Source organism: Oncorhynchus nerka, linkage group LG26 (assembly GCF_034236695.1).
Source record: "Oncorhynchus nerka isolate Pitt River linkage group LG26, Oner_Uvic_2.0, whole genome shotgun sequence".
Classification (NCBI taxonomy): domain Eukaryota; kingdom Metazoa; phylum Chordata; class Actinopteri; order Salmoniformes; family Salmonidae; genus Oncorhynchus; species Oncorhynchus nerka.
In genome coordinates this window covers 10,071,053-10,090,398 of record NC_088421.1, presented here as the reverse complement: position 1 = coordinate 10,090,398, position 19,346 = coordinate 10,071,053, and the positions used below count along the sequence as shown (strand labels likewise).

At 44.9% G+C, this 19,346-nt stretch overlaps 1 protein-coding gene across 4 annotated transcripts in view; it reads left to right on the top strand.

The window, feature by feature from the left end:
- Positions 1-14,831, top strand: part of LOC115110240 (voltage-dependent L-type calcium channel subunit beta-1-like) — a 36,782-nt gene extending 21,951 nt beyond the window's left edge. The window contains exons 7-14 of one of the 4 annotated variants that reach the window (XM_029635730.2): positions 3,521-3,549; positions 6,710-6,790; positions 6,895-6,953; positions 7,103-7,212; positions 9,593-9,744; positions 9,879-9,974; positions 10,161-10,346; positions 12,496-14,831. In XM_029635730.2, the coding sequence (XP_029491590.1) occupies positions 3,521-3,549; positions 6,710-6,790; positions 6,895-6,953; positions 7,103-7,212; positions 9,593-9,744; positions 9,879-9,974; positions 10,161-10,346; positions 12,496-13,050 (1,268 nt within the window). In that variant the 3' untranslated portion in view covers positions 13,051-14,831. Of the gene's footprint in view, positions 1-2,778; positions 2,940-3,520; positions 3,550-6,709; positions 6,791-6,894; positions 6,954-7,102; positions 7,213-9,592; positions 9,745-9,878; positions 9,975-10,160; positions 10,347-12,495 lie in introns of all 4 variants that reach the window. The other 3 variants (XM_029635725.2, XM_065010068.1, XM_065010066.1) reach the window with 3 other exon arrangements.
- Positions 14,832-19,346: the final 4,515 nt, after the last annotated feature.

The window sequence follows — 19,346 nt, the reverse complement described above, 5'->3', positions numbered from 1 at the left end:
CACACACATTACAGCACTGTGTGTGTGACGATAGATATAGCCCTCTGCGGCCTGTCGTTAATATTCTGTGTAGATTTTAACTGGATAGTTGGTGATCCATGATGAAACGGATATCTGCAGTGTGGAGGGGAGCGTCTCAGTGGGTGTGCTGCTGATACTGGAGTGAGATAGACAGAGAGAAGGAGAGGGGTCCTAGCAGGTCATTAGTATGGCTAACAGGACCAGCCTGAAATAGAGCGGAGGATATAGTGCTCCTCTCATTAAATCTGATCACTACGCTTGGCCAGACCAGGGAGGCATCCCAAAGGGCACCCTGTCCCCTACATTGTGCACTAGTTTTGACCAAAGCCTTATTGGCCCTTGTCAAAGGTAATGCACTTTAATAGGAATAGGGTCCGATTTGAGACTCAGCCCATACCTTATGTGTTAGCACTGAGCAGCAACAGTGTAGTTCAGTTCAGTTGCTGCTGGATAGACAGTACGGTTCACTGAGACGGAGGGAAATAAATAGACATAGAGACAGAAGGAAAGATTGATGGTGTGGAATTACAGAAATATATACACTACTGTTCAAAAGTTTGGGGTCACTTAAAAATATCCATGTTTTTGAAAGAGAAGCACATTTCCTTGTCCACTAAAATAACATCAAATTGATCAGAAATACAGTGTAGACATTGTTAATGTTGTAAATGACTATTGTAGCTGGCAACGGCAGATTATTATTATTATTATAATAATTTTTTTAAATGGAATATCTACATAGGTGTACAGAGGCCCATTATTAGCAACCATCACTCCTGTGTTCCAATGGCACGTTGTGTTAGCTAATCCAAGTTTAAAACACCAGTCTCAACGTCAACATTGGTGACTCCGTGACTCCGGGATGCTGGCCTTCTAGGCAGAGTTCCTCTATCCAGTGTCTGTGTTCTTTTGCCCATCTTAATCTTTTCCTTTTAGTGGCCGGTCTGGGATATGGCTTTTTCTTTGCAACTCTGCCTAGAAGGCCAGCATCCCGGAGTCACCTCTTCACTGTTGACGTTGAGACTGGTGTTTTGCGTATACTATTTAATTAAGCTGCCAGTTAAGGACTTGTTAGGTGTCTGTTTCTCAAACTAGACACTCTAATATACTTGTCCTCTTGCTCAGATGTGCACTGGGGCCTCCCACTCCTCTTTCTATTCTTGTTAGAGCCAGTTTGTGCTGTTCTGTGAAGGGAGTAGTACACAGTGTTGTACGAGAACTTCAGTTTCTTGGCAATTTCTCGCATGGAAGAGCCTTTATTTCACAGAACAACTTTCAGAAGAAATGTCTATTTCTGGCAATTTTGATCCTGTAATTGGAGTCACAAATGCTGATGCTCCAGATACTCAACTAGTTTGAAGAAGGCCAGTTTTATTGCTTCTTTAATCAGAACAACAGTTTTCTGCTGTGCTAACATAATTGCAAAAGGGTTTTCTAATGATAAATTAGCCTTTTAAAAATGATTAACTTGGATTAGCTAACACAACGTGCCATTGGAACACAGGAGTGATGGCTGCTGATAATGGGCCTCTGTACGCCTATGTAGATATTCCATAAAAAATCTGCCATTTCCAGCCACAACAGTCATTTGCAACATAAAAAATGTCTACACTGTATTTCTGATCAATTTGATGTTATTTTAATGGATAAAAAAACGTGCTTTCTTTCAAAAACAAGAACATTTCTAAGTGACCCCAAACTTTTGAATGGTAGTGTACATGTTTTTATTAGATAAGAACTGCCTGGGAGTGAGTTCATTGAATAATTGAATTGAAGACAGACGGACTAGATCAGACACGTAGATTGACTGTAACTGGCGTTGTTTCTCCGTTGATGGATGACCTAACAATGATGGATGTGTTACGTTAAAACACGACAGTTATAGTATGGTTCTCTGTATCAACCATATTTGTTATACCTGAACTGATATACCAAACCCCTCTTCCTGCCTGGCTGTGCCGGCTTAAAACACCCTTACCCACATCCAAATCACAGAGCCCTCACCACCGTAACCAGTCCCAGCACACAGCAAACCCCTCTTCCTGCCTGGCTGTGCCGGCTTAAAACACCCTTACCCACATCCAAATCACAGAGCCCTCACCACCATAACCAGTCCCAGCACACAGCAAACCCCTCTTCCTGCCTGGCTGTGCCGGCTTAAAACACCCTTACCCACATCCAAACACAGAACCCTCACCACCGTAAACAGTCGCAGCACACACAAAACCCTCCTCAAGGCAGCTACACACCTTTTTCTGCCTCCACCTCCTAGCACCTCTTCTTCTCTGCTCTCTCTCTGCTCTTTCTCTCTCTTTCTCTCGTCTCCGCCACTTCTTCATCAGCAGTGGATAGCTCTCTCTTCCACCTCCTGTCTCTCCACATCTCTCGCTTACTCACTGTTCTGTTTCGATTGCTGTTTTTCTGACCTGCTCATACACTGATTTCGTAGTCACCTATTGACTTTTTATTTCAGCACTGTTATTTCTGGTTCAGAACGCTGTCATTTCTCCCATTTCTAGATCTCAGATCGGAGTCTGTCCTACTCTCTGCTTTTGATTGCCTTGTCTTTTATTGATTACCTTTCTTATCATGCCTTTCTTGTCCTCCTTTTTCTCTTTCCTCCTTTTTTCTCTGTCCTCGTTTCTCTGTATACATCTCCACTTTTTCTTCCTCTTTCACTATTGCTCGATATTCTTTCTCTCTCTTTCTGTCATTCTCTGTCCTCTCTCTCTCTCTCTACCCCGCCCCACCCCTCAGCTCATGTGGACATGTCCACGATGGCTTTTGACTTTGACCCCCTGGACCTGGATGCTGAGGAGCCCCCTGAGCCCCAGGGTGACCCTCGCTCCCCCAAGGGCAGCGCAGGCAGCGTCACCTCCCCCCAGGGCCAAATCCACCGCCTGCCCTTCTTTAAGAAGGTAAAGCCCTCCAGGGGCCCCAGGCACTACGGCTGCTTCCCCTCCCCACCTCCCTTCAACCAACCCCCTCCCCCTACTGCACGCAGCTATGGCCCAGTCCTAGGCTATAATAACCTTTGTCTGTCCCCACTAGCCCCTCCTACACCCCTCATCTCTGACTTACTGCCCTAAACTGACCCACCGTTCCCGCCGCTAGCTAGCGCCTGTCTGATTCCCTAATCCCGATTGGCCCCTCTGTCTCTGGTCACCATGGTAACGCCGAGTTATGTTTGCCTGTGCGTTTCTGCGCTGATCAACTGGGGGAGGGGTTGAGCTAAAGACGACCCTGAACATGTTCATACATTCACCGATGCAAAAGCAATGTATGAATATTCGCAGACGGTGCGACTCTAAACAATAAATGTCATTATTGATCAGACTACAATGGATGTGGCCTCCGCTGTACTATTGAACAGCTCCCAATTCCCAACTAATCGTCACCTGTCAATAACAACACGTCCTCTGTCTTTTGTGCTTTTTGTCTCTTTTTGTCCCTTTTGCTCTGTCTTCTCGTGGGGGTTGTGTGCGGAATGGTACTGTAGGTGGTCCGGCTAAACAGAAACAGAAGTCGGTGAGTCGGTGCTGACCTTTAATTCACCTTTACCTTCTGTTCTGTCTCATCCTCCTCCTCTTCCTCTCTGTTGTCTCTCCATGTTTCTCAGTCTGCTCTCATGTCAGCTTATGCTAGAGAGAGTGGGAGGTGACTGGATTTGAACATTTCCTCATTTTTGTCAAGTTTTTCACTTATTCCCCAAGAAGAAGATTTCCGTGTTGCAGTTGTCCCCAGGGATATTGTGTTCCAAAATGATCAATTAAGAAATTCTTGGAAATTATAGGGAGGAACTGTGGGAAGGGAAATGTTAGTTCCACCCCCCAAAATGCCAGCAGGGCTTCCATTTGTCTCTCTCGTCAGAGCTGATTGGGTAAACACGGGCTGTCAGTATGCAGTCAGAGCTGATTGGGTAAACACGGGCTGTCAGTGTGCAGGCGTGTCATGGCCCCTGTCACACACGGTTCTGGTGAACGTTAATGCTCCCTGATGTGTTTTCATTCCCATTCTGGATGGCTGCTTTGAGTGACAGCCAATAGCCTATCATCAGCCCGCCTCGCTATCCCTCCCTATCTCAGAGCTGTCAACACAGCTTTGATCCCGTAGATACAGGAGACTGTGGAGGCAGAGGCACGCTTTGTCCTCCAATAGCAAAAACACTTTCTATAGATTACGTGAAAGTTCATGTTATTCAGAAGAAGCAACATAAATGGTGATCCACAGTACACCTCCCTCAGCACTGCCCCTCTAGAGATGAGCACCGTTTGGAAAAGTTCTTAAGTGTATTTTTTAGATGTAGTGAATCGTAAGGAGGTGAACTGCGTCCACTGCCTGGTTGTGGAGGTGTGGCTTTATGTAACGGAACGGAACTTAGTGGAGGAGAGCTCTTCAAGCCTCTATGCTACTGCTCTCAGTGCACTAAAGTGCTGCACGGAATACAGAGGAGAAGGCGTGTTGAGAATACAGAGAGCTGACACCGAATACACACGAGCACCCTACAGGTGTAGGATCTTAATTGGATCCCTTTTTGTTGCTGAGAATCTTGAAGCTCATTTGCATTTCCTGCAGCGTGATTTACATACATTTACTGAAAACCCACACTAGCACACCGTTATATTAACAGTATTGCACTTTTCATGCACACTACTTTTGGCCAGCTAATAGCCTAACCATGAATCAACCAACGTTATGGACTAAGCCTTCAAATGGGTCAAATGAAGAGCCTACATCTGTATTCTCCTCATGCCTTCCTATCTGTTACTGGATAGACCATGGGACCTGTTTTCCTCTCACCTGTCATTCCAAAACAGGACGCTTTCGATAACAGAGCAGATGCTTATAGATGCGGTGTTGGGCAGATGAATCATGCTCCTCATGATTCATATTGATGGAATGTTAATGTATGCGTTTTGTTTTACTTGTTAGAATATTGATTGACCGTGTGTGGGTGTTTTGCGTAAGAGTGCATGTCATTTTCAATGTGATTTGAGTGTTTGAAGTAAGTGTCTTGAGAAATGTATGCTCTGTATGTTGGTTCAAAATGAGGTATCTTTTTGTAGGTTTAGTGTGTGCTTGTTGTCTGTTTTCTCTGGGCCTAAAAACCCATTTGGCTTGGTGTTTATCTGGCTTCTTTCTATACAGCAATTGGGGTCTACCACACAGATACAGTGGGGCAAAAAAGTATTTAGTCAGCCACCAATTGTGCAAGTTCTCCCACTTAAAAAGATGAGAGAGGCCTGTAATTTTCATCATGGGTACACTTCAACTATGACAGACAAAATTAGAGAAAAAAAATGATGTTTTGGGGCTGTTGCTGGACAACACAGACTTTCAACTCCCTCCAAAGATTTTCTATGGGGTTGAGATCTGGAGACTGGCTAGGCCACTCCAGGACCTTGAAATGCTTCTTACGAAGCCACTCCTTCGTTGCCCGGGCGGTGTGTTTGGGATCATTGTCATGCTGAAAGACCCAGCCACGTTTAATCTTCAATGCCCTTGCTGATGGTAGGCTTTGTTACTTTGGTCCCAGCTCTCTGCAGGTCATTCACTAGGTCCCCCCGTGTGGTTCTGGGGTTTTTGCTCACCGTTCTTGTGATCATTTTGACCCCACGGGGTGAGATCTTGTGTGGAGCCCCAGATCGAGGGAGATTATCAGTGGTCTTGTATGTCTTCCATTTCCTAATAATTGCTCCCACAGTTGATTTCTTCAAACCAAGCTGCTTACCTATTGCAGATTCAGGCTTCCCAGCCTGGTGCAGGTCTACAATTTTGTTTCTGGTGTCCTTTGACAGCTCTTTGGTCCTGGCCATAGTGGAGTTTGGAGTGTGACTGTTTGAGGTTTTGGACAGGTGTCTTTTATACTGATGACAAGTTCAAACAGGTGCCATTTAATACAGGTAACGAGTGGAGGACAGAGGAGCCTCTTAAAGAAGAAGTTACAGGTCTGTGAGAGCCAGAAATCTTGCTTGTTTGTAGGTGACCAAATACTTATTTTCCACCATAATTTGCAAATAAATTAATTAAAAATCCTACAATGTGATTTTCTGGATTTTTTCTCTCTCATTTTGTCCGTCATAGTTGAAGTGTACCTATGATGAAAATTACAGGCCTCTCTCATCTTTTTAAGTGGGAGAACTTGCACAATTGGTGGCTGACTAAATACTTTTTTGGCCCGCTGTACATACTGAGAGAGTTATCTTTGACTAGAACCACAGTCACGTATGCCTTTTGGCTGGACGAAAGCTCCTGAGAATTTTAAGATATCAATAATGGCTCTTACCATTATCCATAGCTCATTCTGATCCAGTTGAATTATAGTTTATTTCATTTGCTATGACTGGGAGAGCAGACTTGAGAAATGGAAATGAGTGCTTTCGGTGAACATTTTTTGCGCTTGGTCTTGGTGCTTTTATCCTCTCCAAGAAAATAAACGGTCTCTGTCTGAAATGCTTTATATATATCATTCTGACTGTGCAGAGAGAAGGGAGAGTGTTGACATAATGTTGATTTATGTGTGTGTTTCTGTGGCTGTAGGTTGTGCAGCTCCGTACGTGTGTGTACAAAGTGGCTATAGGTTGTGCGTCTCAGAGTATGCGTGAGCTCTGTTCGTGTGTATGTCTTTGTTCAGACACAGTGGTTATAGTGTCTCACCCCTCTCTTGGTGCTCTCCTGTCTGACTCAGATGGAGCATGTCCCCCCTTACGACGTGGTCCCCTCCATGAGACCCATCATTCTAGTGGGGCCGTCACTGAAGGGCTACGAGGTAAGGCTACTGTGTAGCTCAATCTCCCCAACTGTCTTCATGGTTTATTATACCGGTCATATCCCCACGCCTCGGTTGTTCTTCTTCTCCTTGTCTCCCACCAGGTGACTGACATGATGCAAAAGGCTCTCTTTGACTTTCTCAAGCACAAGTTTGAGGGCAGGTGAGTTTCAGGCAAGCCAGAGAACACGACTGAAATATTTTTACCATATTTAGTAAAGGTTGAAAACGTCTTCAACATAGTATTTAGTTTAACCTGCTTTAAGACTTTTCCAGTTCTCAGCCCTGATTGGTTGATCGTGTTTCTTCCAGGATATCCATCACCCGGGTGACCGCAGACATCTCCCTTGCCAAGCGCTCGGTCCTCAACAACCCCAGTAAACACACCATCATCGAGCGCTCCAGCACCCGCTCCAGCCTGGGTAAGACAGGACCAGTAGGGCAAGACATCCTTGTACCTTTCTTGTACCTATAAGAAAACCATTGATCACAATAAGCGCCAGGACTGGCTCTGTGCCTTTCTAACACACACCCACGTGATCCATTTCAAAAAGCTTTGTTAGTTCATGTCTCTTATCATACGTTGAGCTATTGTGTTGTTACCTTTCACTATCAGTGTTGTCATATATCAATATTAGCTTGTGTAAGTATTTGATCCGGCTGATGACCTGCCTGACTCTAAATGAAATGCCAGTTTGTACTTGGACAATGACTGGTGTTTACCTGTCACCGAGTATTGGGATAAAGATATTTAAAAGTATTGTTTCTGTTGGTGATAGCTAACTGGTCAGCAAAAGGTCAGGGAATATTGGATGTTAGCATCTATTGATAACATACAATAGGGAGCCTCATAGTCAATTGAATTGAATGACACAAATGTTTTTACTTAGGTCATCAATCCGTTCCTTTTGGCATAGATAGTCTTCGATATCAGTGAGTAGGGCTAAGCACAGGACAGCAAGGCCCCTCTAGAGGAGAGGCTAGCTGAGCAGAGAGGGGCAGTGTAGCCTGTCCATGGGAACCTGAAAGGGTTGTTCTACCCTGAATTACTCACTGCCCCTCTCTGATCTGGCCTCTTCTCTTTCTCCATCCTGTCTTTTCCTACCCTCCACCCACCTGTCCCTCTCTCCCACCTCCCCTCCACTCGCTCTGGGTCTCTCAGACGTACTGGGTACGTATGCTCTCAACCCGTATGCTCTCAACCCCACGAGGAAGAAAACCAAGAGCTTTTTTTCTCTGTTTGCCTCCCCTGTCTGTCTCTCACTACTCTCCTCATACACTCATACCTCATGCATCTGTTTGCCTGTCTGTTCCTCACACATGTTTGTGAAAGCCTGTTGCTTGCAGTAATAACAATTTGAACTAAGGCTTGGAAAGAGTAGACTAATTACACAGCAGAATGAGTGCTCGGTGGGTCTGGTGGCTCTAGGCTGCTCAGCTGAGCGTCTGCCTGCTGTCTGTCTGTCTGTCTGGGGTTATGGGGAAATGTGATAGCGGGCCTGGGGGGGCAACTGTGATCAGGGAGGAGTGTACAGGGGAAGTTGATACTCCCTCCTCCATCCCCCATTGCCTCCCACCCTGTGACCCAGAATTAGGGACCCGACTGTAAAGCAACATGTAACAACACTTTACCTACAAGGAGCCTGTATGCATACTGAAACTCAAGCACAATTAGACTCTCATATATTCATGTGTTTTATATATATATAAATATATATATTTTATTGGTTACTACCAATCTCTGATACAGGGAACACATTCTTCACAGAGATGCAGTGTAAATAGAGGGAATTTGGAGGTTAATAAAAGCTAGGACAGTTTGTTAGGTTTTCATTATTTTAGGTAAAGTTAATTTCTCTTATCTCTCTGCGGAGCTTCTGGTCGCTGCCTTCCACCTGCAGGTTTAATTCCCTTTCTACTTCAGCGCTTCAGAGGGAGACCGTCTGAAGCCCGCAGCCCCTCTGCAAATTACCTGTCCCCTGTTTATGTAATTGTGGCTGGGGTTGCTACCAGAAGCTCCACAGAGAGATAATGTAATTGTGGCTGGAACACAGCCCCCCCCTCCAAAGAAATTTTACACACATCTGAGCGTATGATAAATGGGGACAGCCACACTGTTAAAACCATACAGGCTCTTCTAGGGTTTTGCTGAAGGAGAATAAGAGTGTACAAAGCCGAGAACATCCGAACAGACTAATACGTTTGCTCTGCCTGGTAGCTCTAACAGCGAATGCTATTACACTTCATCACTTTCAGATGATTTGCTTCGTTGACATGTTCAGAACGGTATATCAAACGCCACCACATGCATCTCATTCTTACAAGCCTCCTTGTAACAAGTTTGAGTTGATGTAAAAAGTTGTGTTAGAGACCATGTTTAACAGTGCATAACATCAGTTACTGCTCGTTGGAATGTGGCAAGAGAATGAGAATGCCCTTATGTTCCATTTAGTGGTGTGTAAATGGAATATCTAATGAGATGGGTTCTGTTTCACATGCACAGAACCTCTTGCCAAAATGTTGACATGCATGATAGTGTTAACATGCCACGTTTGCATGTGCGTGTATGTATCCTGTTTATTTTGGCGTGTGTGTGTGTGTGTGTGTGTGTGTGTGTGTGTGTGTGAGAAATATGAGTTATCAAAGTGGCAATAGTCACACGGATCTCCCTGTATACTCCAGAAGGGATTTAAATGTGGACAGAATTGAGATTTGACAACCAATTCAATTTGTATACTCTGTGTGTTCAGACACCTACTACACCCTGTTACTTATTGCATTTCCATGTTCTCTACCACATAGCGGAGGTGCAGAGTGAGATTGAGCGAATCTTTGAGCTGGCCCGCACCCTGCAGCTGGTTGCCCTAGACGCAGACACCATCAACCACCCCTCTCAGCTGGCTAAGACCTCGCTGGCTCCTATCATTGTCTACATCAAAATAGCTTCACCTAAGGTACCCCCTGAATTTGTGGTCGATTGACTTCCTCTATCACGTCCTACTGAAATGTCATGTATTTGACTGAAATGTCTGTGGATGTGACATCTCTGTCAGTGACCAGCGGTATGTTGTTGCCTGTTTCCCTTCAGGTCCTCCAGAGGCTCATTAAATCCCGGGGGAAGTCCCAGGCCAAACACCTAAATGTGCAGATGGTGGCAGCAGACAAGCTGGCCCAGTGCCCCCCTGTGAGTGTCTGTCTGTGGCCCTGGATTCCATGGCCGAAAGGCACATGTTCTTACATGCTGTTTGCCCTGAACAAATTAATTCACAATTACCAGTCTGAACAATGGCATTGGCTTAACATTGAAATGAATGCCCTTTTAAGTAACTGGCTGAATCTCTGACGTAATGTCCCTCTGTGTTGTATGTAGGAGCTGTTTGACATCATCCTGGATGAGAACCAGCTGGAGGACGCCTGTGAGCATCTGGCTGACTACCTGGAGGCCTACTGGAAGGCCACCCACCCCCCCAGCAGTAACCCCCCCAACCCCCTCCTCAACCGCACCATGGCCACGGCCGCCCTGGCCGCCTCACCAGAGCCCGTCTCCAACCTGCAGGTACAGGTGCTCACCTCCCTGCGCCGCAACCTGGAGTTCTGGCCCGGCCTGGATGGCCCCGGGGCCGAGCATGGGAAAGTGGCCGAGCACGCCCTCTAAAGGCCAGCTGTGGGGGACGGGGGACGGCTCAGGGGGAGCGACACCGCCTTCCTAACCCAAACCCGTCTGCCTGCTCTCCAGATATATCTCCTCCCATCCTCCCTCTCTCCATCCCTCCCTTTGACCTGAAAGAAGAAACCTAATCACATTGTTTAGACCACACACATTCTCATTCATAATACTATATAGAGAAACACTACATACATGGAGAGATGGAGGGGGCTGTTAACTGGAGAGTGTATACTGGGTCCATCACATTGGATCCAATTGAGCACAGACATTCATATTCACACACACACACACACACACACACACACACACACACACACACACACACACATCAGAGTGCTCAGAACAATATAGGCCCCACACATTACTGTGAAAGCCTTCTGCATTAGAAAACACCCACACACAAACAGAGAGCTTCGTCCTCTTCGAGAAAACCTCTCTGCAAATGACACAGTATGTTAGAGCAACACACACAGCAAAATTAGCAAAGGAGAGTTTATATGGGCAGGACACTGGTTCCAGACCAAACCAACACTGGGGAGGGTTTTCTGTGAGAATAACACACACACACAATCACATTGGAGTTGTGAAATTAATTGACGGGCGCAGTTATTGGATGAAATGAAAATCCTCCATCTGTCCATCAGTCAGAGAGGTACAATACCTCTGTCTCTGGTCTGCTGCTGATTCCTTGTTTACTGTAATTGGTTGAGAAAATGGAGTTGTGTGCCCCTTACCCAACCTCAGGGCTCCCTGCCTGGCCTCCTTTCTTCAGCACTCCTTTATCGTCTGGGAAACGGTGTCCAGTTTACTTCCCTTCTCCGTGTTGCCATGGCACCGTCCCTGAAAAGGAGCGAATCATCTCGGCTGCTTGGCCAATGTGTGCCTTGTTGTTGTGGCATCATTTCTAGTTTTCTGATTTGTGTGGCGTGGCAGGGATGGGCTGTGTGTGTGTGAGAGCATGCATATGCGTGCGCGCGTGTGTGTGTAAAGTGATGTGGGCCATGACTAATAGGAATGTCCTATTTCATGAATTCACACAGGAAACTCTAACCAGCAGAAAAATTATAATCTGGGTCTCATCTCCAATCAGCCACTGGCTTCAGCCAAATACATACAGCATGACTCATGACTGTCATAGTCCAAGACCTTGTAAAAGTGTCCAAGTTGCTTCCATATATCAATGAGTTATACCCACAGAATTGATTTAATCGTGTTCATTTAGATATAAATGCACTATTATGAACTGTGCTTTCTCTGATTCAGTAGGTCATATTTTATATGGTGCGGCTAGCTGTACATTGCCTGAAGTCAGCGCGTCAATTCCGCCTGCACTGATCTGTCTCGGCTGAGGGCCGAGAGAATGGCGGCTGTATAGATTCATTAGAATTCATTCAGTTGGAGGAGATTTTGTTCAGTTATTATTTTACTGTCAATGGGTGTGACTAAGCTCTGCCTATTCAAAGTCATTAGCAAGGATCAGCCAAATGTTGGCTTCACCCAACTCTAAAGTGTCTTGTTAAGTGTGCTGAGTTTAAACAGAATGTAATACTTACTACTTAGGATGAGGAACATGCTTGTGAATGAAAAAGAGATATCACAATTAGTTGAAACATCATTTTAGCTGCTGTGAAAAATCAGCCATAAGAGGGCACTGTTGGTTTTGCAGCCAGGAGCTGAACATGGTGTTTTGCTTGCCTAATGACTGCATGGCTGATTCTCTTACAGATGATGAATGAACACATTTCTGTAGTCTAATGGAAAAGAGTCTGCGTGCATGTATTAAATACAAAAAAGAATGTCACTTTGACCAAGTAATTATTTACACGGTGTGTTTTAAGTACTGCATAAATATATCCATTGTTATACTGTGAACCTCTATGTGTTGCATTGTGAACTGACTGACTGACATTACTGATATCCTGTTTGATCTAACTGCACCCTAACCTGTCCTAACCCTGTTGACTAACCCACTGCCCGGGTCTTGTTCTGTCTCACTGTGTCTCTGCATGGCGTGTGGTGTGGGCGGGGCTCGCTGCAGGGGCCGTACCTGGTGACCGGAGAACAGAAGCGGGAAGGGCCTCTGTCGGAGTGCGGTGGTAGCGGCAGTCTCCATGACTACCAGAGTGACCAGGGAGGGAAGCAGCAACCGCAGCAGCAGAAGCAGCAGACCTACATGCACTCCTCACGGGGCCAGCTACGGGCAGGGGGTGGGAGGGGCCTGTCCCGGCAGGACACCTTCGACTCTGAGACTCAGGGCAGTCGGGACTCTGCCTACACTGAAGCAGGGGACTCTTGCATGGACATTGAGACCGACCCCTACGAGGAGTCTGAGATGTACCGCGGGGTAGGGGGCGGGGGCAGCCGCCTCCACCTGGCCCAGCACCATGGCCGGCAGGCCTCCTGGGAAGACGAGGGGGCCGAGCCGGACCAGGAGAACCTCAACCACCCTCCCATGGCCTCCCATACCCAGCCTGGGCAACATGGCCGGGCCAAGCTAAGGGAGAGGTATTGCCAGGAACCCGGGGATACCGGCACCAACATGGGCCACAACAAGAATCAGGAGGACTGGGGGAGGGACGTGTACATCCGCTGAACACACATCACAACAAATGGGCTAGGAGGCTGACAGACAGACTGGGGGAGGAAGGGGAGGGAGGAAGATCACGGTTAGGGCTAGGGGGTTAGCGGGGAGAGGAGGGTGGGTTTGGGGCTCATGAATTAATCTGTTTACAACCCTACTAAAGAGGTACTTTTCTCATTGTTGAGTACGCTGTAAAGAAGAACACAACTGCCAGACGCCATCCACCTCATCCAGATATTTTAGCTATATTCAATTAATTTATGTTTTGAGAAAAAAAGCAGTTTGGTTGGTCTCTTTTTAGTTTATTTTGTTAGTACTACTGCATGAATACCATGGAATCCTACTGAACTGACAGCACGAGGACAGTTATCATTATGATTATGAATTCATCATTGTGTGATCTGTATGGCTTAATCTCTGTAGTGTAGAATGTGAAGGCTGATAGAGCTGTAAGTCTGTCATGTCTGTCCTCTGCAGTCTTAAACAGGGTTGTATGTCCCATGTACAGTACAGAGCATCAGGGTCTCTATCCCCACAGCTTCAGGCTCAGCTTCAGGATTCAGACACTTTCAGGATGGATCCTAAGCTTTTTGAGTCCCTCTCCCCCGATTCCTCATCACCCAGACCTTAAAAGCTATCTGGATGGAAAGTTGCCATAATGTCTTCAGAATAGTTTTGAGATAATTGGTTTATTCGTTTGACGCTTACCTTAATGTTAAGAATAAAAGGAAACACCCCAAAGATACTACTTCTTCTTCCCTAACCGACTTCAGCCATAGCATTGAAATATAACTGTATTTGTCTGGTTGTCCCCATCTGTTTACTGCTATTTTAGGGATACTGTCTGTCTGTGGGTGATAGCTTTGCTCCTGTAATATACATTTGTCTTTTTGAATGTGGTACAGTTCATACGCAGCACTACAGTAGTAGTCGCGTGAATGAAATGTCCTACCTAATAGTCTCTCACACCCTCAGACTTTACTTCAAGAACTCCAATCACAAGTGCCGGAATGTTTCGCCAAGCCACGCCCACCATTGTCATGGCGGGATGTCTTATCTCTTGTCACACTCGCTGTTTTCATACGCGTGTCTTTACTGTATGTGTCTTCTTGGCAACTACCCTGCACTGTAGCCCACCCTGTCGCTCCAGCACGATGTCCACCACCATCTTGTTTTCTCTGCACCAGCTTTGTGTTGTCTACGTGTTACAGGGCACACTAACAGTTATGTAAGAGTTGTTTTGCGTGGTAAATCACCCCAAACGTTCAACCAAACGGCTAGCTTGTCTGAATGTCAGATGCCATGCACTTCACTTCTTGATTTCTGACTGACATTAGTGGTGTTTTTTTTTCTTCCTGTGGACATTTGCATTTTATAAGGTCCTCAGTTCTTTAGCGCTAGTGAGAAGAGTGTAAGGGGGGGGGGGGGATAGGTACAAAACATGGTCTTTAACTCAGTTAACTAAATGGAGGATCCACAAATATCTTTGGTGGGCTCCTTCTGCCCACCCTTTCAGTCAAATAAATAAATATAAAATAATAATTCGTAAATAATGTTTATTGTTGCGTTATCGCAATTGTTAAAAAGATGGAAGAACATGTATCATTGGTGCCTGATTGTAGCTACATTTAGCTTTTTCTGCCTTTCATTTTTAATCTGTGGATAAATTCGTATTTTAATTAAAATTTTAATCAGAAGAAAAAGGTGCTTGGGAATTTCATTGTGTCACTCCTTTAATCAAATAAAATTGTATTGGTCACATACACGTGGTTATCAGATGTTAATGCGAGTGTGGTAAAATGCTTGTGCTTCTCTTTCCGACAGTGCAGTAATATCTTAACAATTCCACAACAACTACCTAATACACACAAATGGAAAGGGATGGAATAAGAATATGTACATATAAATATATGGATGAGTGATGACCGAGCGGCATAGGCAAGATGCAATAGATGGTATAAGATACATTACTCATCCCATATGTATATACTGTAAGATATGTAAACATTAAAGTGGCATTATTTAAAGTGACTAGTGATCCATTTATTAAAGTGGCCAATGATTTAAGTTTATGTAGGCAGCAGCCGATCTGTGTTAGTGATGGCTGTTTAACAGTCTGATGGCTTGAGATAGAAGTGTTTTTTCAGTTTTTTTAAATGTATTTTTATTTCACCTTTATTTAACCAGGTAAGCTAGTTGAGAACAAGTTCTCATTTGCAACTGCGACCTGGCCAAGATAAAGCATAGCAGTTCGACACATAGTGGGGCAAAAAAGTATTTAGTCAGCCACCAATTGTGCAAGTTCTCCCACTTAAAAAGATGAGAGGCCTGTAATTTTCATCATAGGTACACTTCAACTATGACAGACAAAATGAGGGAAAAAATCCAGAAAATCACATTGTAGGATTTTTAATGAATTTATTTGCAAATTATGGTGGAAAACAAGTATTTGGTCACCTACAAACAAGCAAGATTTCTGGCTCTCACAGACCTGTAACTTCTTCTTTAAGAGGCTCCTCTGTCCTCCACTCGTTACCTGTATTAATGGCACCTGTTTGAACTTGTTATCAGTATAAAAGACACCTGTCCACAACCTCAAACAGTCACACACCAAACTCCACTATGCCCAAGACCAAAGAGCTGTCAAAGGACACCAGAAACAAAATTGTAGACCTGCACCAGGCTGGGAAGACTGAATCTGCAATAGGTAAGCAGCTTGGTTTGAAGAAATCAACCGTGGGAGCAATTATTAGGAAATGGAAGACATACAAGACCACTGATAATCTCCCTCGATCTGGGGCTCCACGCAAGATCTCACCCCTTGGGGTCAAAATGATCACAAGAACGGTGAACAAAAATCCCAGAACCACACGGGGGTACCTAGTGAATGACCTGCAGAGAGCTGGGACCAAAGTAACAAAGCCTACCATCAGTAACACACTACGCCGCCAGGGACTCAAATCCTGCAGTGCCAGACGTGTCCCCCTGCTTAAGCCAGTACATGTCCAGGCCCGTCAGAAGTTTGCTAGAGAGCATTTGGATGATCCAGAAGAAGATTGGGAGAATGTCATATGGTCAGATGAAACCAAAATATAACTTTTTGGTAAAAACTCAACTTGTTGTGTTTGGAGAACAAAGAATGCTGAGTTGCATCCAAAGAACACCATACCAACTGTGAAGCATAGGGGTGGAAACATCATGCTTTGGGGCTGTTTTTCTGCAAAGGGACCAAGACGACTGATCCGTGTAAAGGAAAGAATGAATGGGGCCATGTATCGTGAGATTTTGAGTGAAAACCTCCTTCCATCAGCAAGGGCATTGAAGATGAAACGTGGCTGGGTCTTTCAACATGACAATGATCCCAAACACACCGCCCGGGCAACGAAGGAGTGGCTTCGTAAGAAGCATTTCAAGGTCCTGGAGTGGCCTAGCCAGTCTCCAGATCTCAACCCCATAGAAAATCTTTGGAGGGAATTGAAAGTCTGTGTTGCCCAGCAACAGCCCCAAAACATCACTGCTCTAGAAGAGATCTGCATGGAGGAATGGGCCAAAATACCAGCAACTGTGTGTGAAAACCTTGTGGAGACTTACAGAAAACGTTTGACCTCTGTCATTGCCAACAAAGGGTATATAACAAAGTATTGAGATAAACTTTTGTTATTGACCAAATACTTATTTTCCACCATAATTTGCAAATAAATTCATTAAAAATCCTACAATGTGATTTTCTGGATTTTTTTCCTCATTTTGTCTGTCATAGTTGAAGTGTACCCATGATGAAAATTACAGGCATCTCTCATCTTTTTAATTTAGTTTAGTTTAGTTTATTTTTACAGGGACAGTGCACATTAATCAACGTTTCAGTAAAAGTGCCGGTTTTAGCCAGCCGGCTAATTTTCAACCGCAGTCCCTGGGCAGGTTATTAAAAACAATTACAATATAGACAATAGCACCATAGAACAAGCAAGACATAGCAACATAGGACAAGCAAGACATAGCATACAGACAGAGCAACATAGAACAAAAAGCAGCAAGACAAAATTCATAAAAGCAACAAAGTGTTTCCACACCTCACAAGCTACAGACAACAGACAACATGGAAAGCGGCAACACACAGCTAGGGACCATGTTCACAAATCTGATTGACCTTTAGCCAGGTCTTCAAGCATTTTGTGAAAGTGTGATATGTGGTGCAGTTATGTGTGTCTGATGGCAGTGTATTCCAGACATGGGAAGCTCTCACAGAGAATGCAGATTTACTAAAGGTGCTTTTCCTTAGGGGAGCTATACAGTCACCTCTCATGGCAGACCTTGTGGGAGAACTTGCACAATTGGTGGCTGACTAAATACTTTTTTGCCCCACTGTACAACAACACATAGGTTTTTTTTACCTTTATTTTACTAGGCAAGTCAGTTAAGAACAAATTCTTATTTTCAATGACGGCCTAGGAACAGTGGGTTAACTGCCTGTTCAGGGGCAGAACGACAGATTTGTACCTTGTCAGCTCGGGGATTTGAACTTGCAACCTTTCGGTTACTAGTCCAACGCTCTAACCACTAGGCTACCCTGAACAAAACAGACAGTCAATAATAGGAAAAAAAAAAGAAAGAAAAGTCTATATACAGTGAGTGCAAATAAGGTCAAATAAGGGAGTTAAGGCAATAAATAGGCCATGGTGGCAAAGTAATTACAATATGGCAATTTAACACTGGAATGGTAGATGTGCAAAAGATGGATGTGCAAGTAGAGATACTGTGGTGCAAAAGGAGCAAAATAAATAAATACAGTATGGGAATGAGGTAGATAGATGGGCTGTATACAGATGGGCTATGAACAGGTGCAGTGATCTGTGAGCTGCTCTGACAGCTGGTTCTTAAAGCTAGTGAGGGAGATGGGAATGTCCAGCTTCAGTGATTTTTGCAGTTCCTTCCAGTCAGTGGCAGCAGAGAACTGGAAGGAAAGGCGAGCAAAGGAGGAATTGGCTTTGGGGGTGACCAGTGAGATATACCTGCTGGAGCGTGTGCTACGAGTGGGTGCTGCTATGGTGACCAGCGAGCTGAGATAGGGTGGGGCTTTACCTAGCAGAGACTTGTAGATAACCTGTAGCCAGTGGGTTTGGCGATGAGTATGAAGCGAGGGCCAGCCAACGAGAGCGTACAGGTCGCAATGGTGGGTAGTATATGGGGCTTTGGTGACAAAACGGACGGCACTGTGATAGACTACATCCAGTTTGATGAGTAGAGTGTTGGAGGCTATTTTATAGATGACATTGCCGAACTCAGTCTCAGTCTTCAGTCTCTCGGTCCCAGCTTTGATGAACGTACTGACCTCGCCTTCTGGATGATAACGGGGTGAACAGGCAGTGGCTCGGGTGGTTGTCCTTGATGATCTTTTTGATCTTCCTGTGACATCGGGTGGTGTAGGTGTCCTGGAGGGCAGGTAGTTTGCCCCCGGTGATGCGTTGTGCAGACCGCACCACCCTCTGGAGAGCGGTTGAGGGCGGTGCAGTTGCCATACCAGGTGGTGATACAGGCCAACCAGATGCTCTCAATTGTGCATCTTTAAAAGTTTGTGAGGGTTTTAGGTGACAAACCAAATTTCTTCAGCCTCCTGAGGTGGAAGAGGCACTGTTGCGCTTTCTTCAACACACTGTCTGTGTGGGTGGACCATTTCAGTGTGTCTGTAATGTGTACACCGAGGAACTTAAAACTTTTTCCTTCTCCACTACTGTCCCGTCGATGTGGATAGGGGGTGCTCCATTTGCTGTTTCCTGAAGTCCACGAAACAGCAGAGGGGGCCGATAATCACTGATGATTATCAGGGACACACACTTGCACATCCTCCACACCTAGAGAGCTGTATGACTGAATACATTAGTTTGCTATTTAAATTAGCTATACTTTAAATTATCACTCAATTCTTGCACTGCAAGTAACTTAGGTATAATGCTGATTGAAGCCGTTGTCAAATAACAGAAAACCTCATCAGGCGCATATCGTAACAATACGTATAACAGCTGAAGCTTGCTGTACTTTACCTTTTATTACATAAACTATGGCTTCAAATATGTTTTCTGTTTCTCTTGCGAAGGCAAAAAAGAAGAAAGCCTCTTAAGAACTTGTGGTTTTAGACTCATCTCTGGTTGAAAACCCAATAGCCGCAAGGCTCAGTACGTGACGTGCCCTGGATTGTCATGCCTACACTGTGGAGGAAACTATTTTGTTTTGTTTTTAATTCCAGACATTTTAAAAAGAAGTAAGAACCATATAATGTTCTATGGGAGGAAGTAGTTAAGTAAATATCTAGA